Genomic DNA, 6750 nt, shown 5'->3' on the forward strand with positions numbered 1-6750 from the left:
CCGTTGCCGGTCACGAAAAAAAAAAAAAAAAAAAAAAAAAAAAAAAAGAATACAAAATTAACACCAACAATATTCACTATAAAACTAGATACCTACAGAATATTTGTTGTCCTACAAATATTTTAATTATTGTTGTAGTTATACCACAGCTACTTTGACAAAAAGTTACCATTTTAAAAAAGTTAACACTTGAGTATGTATAGACTAAGGTCCAAAGGAATAATGTGATCTAAACTGTTACTTCTTGGGGGGGCGGGGGGAGAGGAAGATATAACAACCACAATTTTTTTTGAAGTTCTTACAAGAAAATGGAGGGGACACACTTGGNATAAATAAATAAATAAATAAATAAACTGTTACTTCTTTATAAGGAAATTTACTTTAAGGTAAGAAGTTTCCCAACCTTTTCACCTGTCTGAAATATACTGAAAGGTCAGAGTGTGGCAGTATTTCCATAGTAGGGGCAAGGAAGAAAGAACTGTTATCAGTTTCTCCATGTTTAATCCAGAAGAAACAAAAAATTCTAACAGGGAAGTGCTCTTGGAGAGGTGTCAATGGGGAAGTGACAGACCTTTCTACATAACAAAGGAATCAAATACCAATTGATTTGACAAACAGAGTAACAGAGGAAGCATTATTTGCTAGGGAAGTTTTGTTAACAGTTGCTTCTACTTCTCTAAAATTCTGACTTCCTAAGAAACTCATAACTACTCTTTAGATACTTGTAAGACTGAAATTCTGCATTCACTATTCAACACTTCCTTAAGAGAATGCTCTGGCTTTCAATGGGAATTTTGATAACTAAGATTGTGGCCTGACACGCAGGTACTTGGGAGCTATAGTGGCAATAAAAAAAAAAAAAAGAAAAGGGAAAAAGGAGGGGTGGGGAAGACAGGTCACTTGTTGGAAGTGGAACAATGGCAGCTCTAAAAAGAACTATGATTTTTAATTGGAGGAAGACAAGAGAGTAAAAGAAAGCGCAAGAGCAACTTTGGTTACTTCTTTTTCAAAAGTCACATGTTCTGTCACAACTTTTCTTTTTTTCACTTTTCTTTATAATAATTCAAAAAAGAGAGGATACTAATGTACTTCATCTTCCCACCCAAGTCAAAAGTATATTTTACATCTGAGGGCAAGTTCTACTTTCTCTTTTATGGCAAAGGGAAACACTGAAATCATTTCAAAATTCATTTTGCTTAAGTTAAAAGTTGAAGTTCAACCTTTTATATAACATAATTTTTTCTAATGCTGAAGCTGTAACACACAAAGCTCCCTAAGAAAAGAGCCCATATTTCTTAATATGTTGAGACCTGATCTAAAGTTTCCAGCAGTACAGGAAAACTAATATAATTTAATGTTTATGCATTCACATTCAGTTATACAAATAACACAGAGTATGAGAATTCAGCGTAGTAGCACAAGATTAGTAGCTCCCCAATTTGCCTGAGAATTAACTGAGGATACTTTGTTAAATACAGTCACACTGAACCCACTGATCAATTCTTAATATGATCAAAAACAGGAAAAGAAAATTTAAGTGCTTCCTGATGTGATGCAATGAAAAGAATACAGCACCGATTGGAAAATATTCTTTTCCTAAAAAACTGAGTCTATTAGTCTCTAGATATAACTATCAGTTTATAGGAAATTGAGGGAAAAGAGAACACGTTAAAGAATGAAGATAAAACCAATCAAATCCTAAATGTGGGACATTCTAGCAGAAAAACCCAGTATATTAAAAATAAATTGCATTAAAAATGGGGTGGTAGTAGAGGGGAAGTGTTACAGAATAAAAAATTAAAAAATAATAATATAGCCATAGGCCTCTCTCATATAGAGATCAGTATGGGGTAGGTCTTTGGACCTTGTATTTTTTACAAGTGCCAGGATGATTCTGGTGAGTTAGCAAGTTAGGAAAACACTGTACCAGGCTAAATGGAAACTCAGGTATCTCTTTCAGATATCTTTTGAAAGATCATGTAATTATTTTATACAGACTAAATAGCTCTGCATTTGTGAGCACTGCCTCATAGAGAAAACATGCTGGGATAAACCTGACAGAAAGACCTTAATTCTTATTTATTTAATAATAACTACACCACCAGTTTACTAGGATGTTAATATTAAGTAGCAAAATTTACTATGCTCAGATTTATTATCATTTTATCTGTGAAATGTCCAGAATTTTAGAAGTGAAGTTTAGAAGAGATTGGAGTAAACTAAAAGACTCTTAAGAGGATAATTAGGTTATGAATAATTACAAATTGTCTATGAGTTTAAAGGAATTCAGCATAAAATTGTTTTAATTAAAACAGTTTTTAACTCATGGAATATAAGACTTCAACATGTTGCAGGGTACTTCTAATGTTAAAAAAAACAACTACTATTTCTAGAACCAATCTTTTAGACTTTCTCTTAGAAGGACTTTCCATACACTAATATAGATATGTATATGTATCTATGTATACACATATACCCACACATACATATACACAAATGTGTATACTATTTTCCACCTATGCTATAATCAAACACTTACTTTCAAGGGACATCTTTGGATTTTCAAGTTTTTTTCTTAAAACAGAATCAATGAGAACTCGCAGCTGCTTGAAAATGACGGCTATCTTTACAGGGGCCTGTTGAAAGGAGATGACAAATTGGACAAAGTTAATATGGAGTGTGAATGTGTTTAAATAAATCAAGGTAGCATATATAACCTTACAATCTGCCTTAGCACATCTTGATTTTAATATAAAACACAATGAGGAAAATACAGGTAAATTACTTCTGGCAGATAAGCTGTGCAAATCTCTTGATTTCCTTATTAAATTTGATATCTTTTCCCAAACTAAAGCAACTATTATTCCAATAATTGGTTTTTTTTTTTTTCTCTTAAATCAACTTTGTGAGAGGTAAGACCGCAATTTTGGGGAGGGAAATTTTTTTAACAGCTTTATGGAGAAAATTTGATATCTTTTCCCAAACTAAAGCAACTATTATTCCAATAATTGGTTTTTTTTTTTTCTCTTAAATCAACTTTGTGAGAGGTAAGACCGCAATTTTGGGGAGGGAAATTTTTTTAACAGCTTTATGGAGGTAACTTACAAACCATAAAAATTCACTCATAGTTAATATCCAAATTCTGTGATTTTTAGTAAATTATATTATAGAGTTGTGCAACCATCACCACAATCCAATTATAAAACATTTCCACCACTCTAGCTTCTTTGCACAAACTGCATGTATTTTTAAAGTTGAATTTAAAATTCATCTCTCCAATTCTAGAAAAACAGCTATCACGGTAGAGCATAACAAAATGCCTAATTTAAATTGGTCAGTGTTGATAGGGCTACAGAGATACAGATAATCTTATTGCCGGAAATAAGCATAGGTTGTTCTAATTTTTCTGCCAAAGAATTGAACAATATGTGTTAAAAACTATGAATTATTTTCGTCTTTTTTTAGGTGGCACAATGTAGTGGAATGAGCATGAATTTGGGGATCAGATAGTCCTAGGTTTGAATCTTCTCTTCCAGTAACAATCCATGTAATCTGGGAAAAAATTTCTCACTGTGCTTGAGTGTCTCTATCTGTACACAGGAAACTATAGAAATTATCTAACAGGATTGTTAGGATATCATATTTGATAATCCATATAAAGTTAACTATTGTACCCAACACATAGCAAGCTATAATCGTTATTGATTATAAACACAATTTCTAATAGCAATATAATTTGATTTTCAAACTGAACAGATTTAAAACCATACACGCAAGATAAAATAAGTCTTCTACTTTAAATCATATTATAGGAAGAAATAATGCAAACCCCAATGTAATTTTTAAAAATCTACCTCAATGGTATTGGAAGTTTAAAATTTTTATGTAATCAATAAAATCAGTTGTACCGTGTACCTGAAAATAGATCCAGCCATCAACAGAAAGAAGACGTTCCCGGTGTTGAACTTCTATATCACCACCAAAAAGTAAAACTGGAAAGGGGGATATTAGAGTAGTTTCCCTCAAATACACTCTGGCATACCTTATCTACATAGGAAAAAAAGGAGGAAAAATAACTTCACAGTCTAAAAATATAAGAAATTCATTTATCTGTTTCATGTAAGCATTTTTCTATAAGTTTTTACTCTATTTTAAGTCATAAGTTTGTGTAAAGCTACACGTTTTCATCTTATGCGCATAATTTGCCAGTTTTATAATATCACTATTATCAAGTGTGCATTGATAGTATGAAAAGACATCTTCAACATTATTTCTAAGGCTGAATTATATACATCTTGAACATAAATGAAACTATGTACAAGCAATTCTATAATGTTAGTGATATTAAAAAGTTAATGTTAAAATAAAGCTATGATTAAGTTTCAAAGTTTCTGATTTCTAGACGAAAGTTCACCAAGGCTGTCAGTCAGTACTTTCATGATTTTTAAGTTAGATGATATGTTGGCAATTACTCAAGACAGTGCTTGAAATTATGGATTTGTGTTACTTTAAAGTTCATAAAACACAATGGAGGCACTCTTTCAGTAAAAAGAGAAGAAATACGTTTCAATTTAACATGCTCCCTTTTCTTAAAAATGAGTGAATATGAGATAGGTAACAAAAAGCCAAAATATGAAGAAAAAATGCCATCTTTAACCTTCATCATATATAAAAACTTATGCAGCTATGATTCCAAGAGGTTGACTGTTTTAATTATAATCTACAAAAATTTGCTATTAAATTATCTTAATACTGTGACTCAAACTATTGCCAAATCATCCATAGTTCTACCACTCCATCAATATTCCCCTTATTTGGAAATGGCACATACATCATGTCTTTTTTCCATTTTGAGACAGCACCTTTTAGTGGAATATTCAGGGAACTTTACGTTATTAGCCATCTATTTGTCATAATTATCTTTATTCCAAGTAGAAAAGATGGTCAGAGTTGAAACCTTATTGTTTTTCTTTTATGAAATAAAAAAGAAGCAATTTTTTTGTTTGAGCAACTATGTGCTTCTTGATTTCAAATATGAACAAAAATGAACAGCTCAGGTTGAGAACCAAATAAAATACTTGTTGAGGGATCCAACAAGTATTTCTAGGATAATGCCCTGAATATTGGAATTTAAGAATGAGCACTTTACCTTCTCCTGGTATAAGAGCCATCCATAAGTTTGCAAATCTCGATTTATAGAGGATGGATGTACTTGTGCTTTGCCTTGGGCCGTCTCCACAATGCAAGCCAATTTTTCTGTAACATCCACTGACTTTGTAAAGATTATCTTCCCCACATTGTCATACAGTCCAGCAGCCAGTACGGCTTTAAGAAGAGCAGTTTCTTGGAAAGAGAGGGTCTGTGAAGCTCTGTTTCCTTCCCAGCTGGTAGAGTTTGTGGAAGATGAAAATCCTGCAGCCTTAACCAACTTTATTAACTCCTGCTTTACATCCTAGATTGATTTATGTTAAAAAGAGACATAATCATAATTGATTAAAATAGAAAAGTTTCTGAATAACCTTGTAATTTATATTACTGTTTCCTATAAAAATTGACAGGATGCCAAGTTATTATTTAACTATAGCCCAAATTAAGTCAGGAAAGGAAAAAAAAAAAAAAGATACTGGAAAGTCAAAGATTAGAGTTAGCTTTTGTACCCACCTCAAGACTTTAGATGTCATAAAACATCAGAATGTCTAAAATTTGAGAGTAAAAAAAAAGCCTGAACATATTTCATTCACTGTATCTAATTCAACAGTAGCTCATTTTTTGGGTTTTGGACATTTTTACCAAATGAGGATGGTCACATAGAGAACAACATTGGAAAATAATTACAAAGGAATCTTGATCCTAGACTCCAAGTACCTTCTTCATTTGTCTCTGGGAATCTCACCTTAATTTCCTAAAGAACTCTGACAAAGTTTATTAATGCCAACTTCATTTAATCTAAAATAGTTGCCTAAGATACTTCCCTACCTTTAGGGAATCATCAAATCACCAATCAGTAAAACTGCTACAGGAAGAATGAGTATTTTTCAAAGTACAACAGGATACAAGTAATTAAAAGGTGATGTTTACATTTAGGATATCCTTTTGGTTTTTGGTTTGGGGTTTAAGGGATTTGTTTCCAGGGGAGGGAAGACAAAACAGACAGCTGCTGTAACACCACAGGGTTGGTGAAGAAATCTAAAACTTTGCAGCCCAGGGGAGGTGAAGAAAAGGCTCATAGAAGAAAGAGGGTGGGAGGCAATTTGGAAGTTGGGGGAAATAGGAGACAAAGGAGAAAGGGCTAAATTGAAGCAATAGCCACCTCTGGGCCACATCTTGAATACCAGTCAGTTGGCCCAGAGGTGGCTGTTTCTTCAAATTAGCCCTTTATCTGTTTTGAGGAGGACAAAGTTCAATCCACTTAGAGAAGTCCCTGCTGTCATCCCAGCCATTATTTTAAATCACAAAAAATAATGGGTCAAATTTTATGGGGAAAAATACTTTTTATCTTTTTAAAATATGAGTATAGAATAGGGGAATTATGTGAGATACACTTTATTTTCTGAATCTTTTTTTTTTTTTTTTTGTGACCGGTAAGGGGATAGCAACCCTTGGCTTGGTGTCGCCTGCACCGCGCTTGGCCAGTGAATGCACCGGCCATCCCTATATAGGATCCAAACCCGCGGCCTCGGCGCCCCAAGTGCCGCTGCGCTCCCAGCGCCGCACTATCCAGAGTGAGCCACGGAGTCGGCCCTTCTGAAT

General features: G+C 33.3%; 1 protein-coding gene across 2 annotated transcripts in view; it reads right to left on the reverse strand.

The window, feature by feature from the left end:
* Positions 1-6750, reverse strand: part of DHX29 (DEAH (Asp-Glu-Ala-His) box polypeptide 29) — a 52619-nt gene that overhangs the window by 1459 nt on the left and 44410 nt on the right. For both annotated transcript variants that reach the window (XM_008573091.1, XM_008573092.1), the window contains 3 exons: positions 5150-5452; positions 3916-4047; positions 2540-2636 (listed from right to left, as the gene is read on the reverse strand). In XM_008573091.1, coding sequence (XP_008571313.1) covers positions 2540-2636; positions 3916-4047; positions 5150-5452 — 532 coding nt within the window. The remainder of the gene's footprint in view (positions 1-2539; positions 2637-3915; positions 4048-5149; positions 5453-6750) is intronic.

This window comes from Galeopterus variegatus, unplaced genomic scaffold, assembly GCF_000696425.1.
Source record: "Galeopterus variegatus unplaced genomic scaffold, G_variegatus-3.0.2 Scaffold875, whole genome shotgun sequence".
Lineage (NCBI taxonomy): Eukaryota > Metazoa > Chordata > Mammalia > Dermoptera > Cynocephalidae > Galeopterus > Galeopterus variegatus.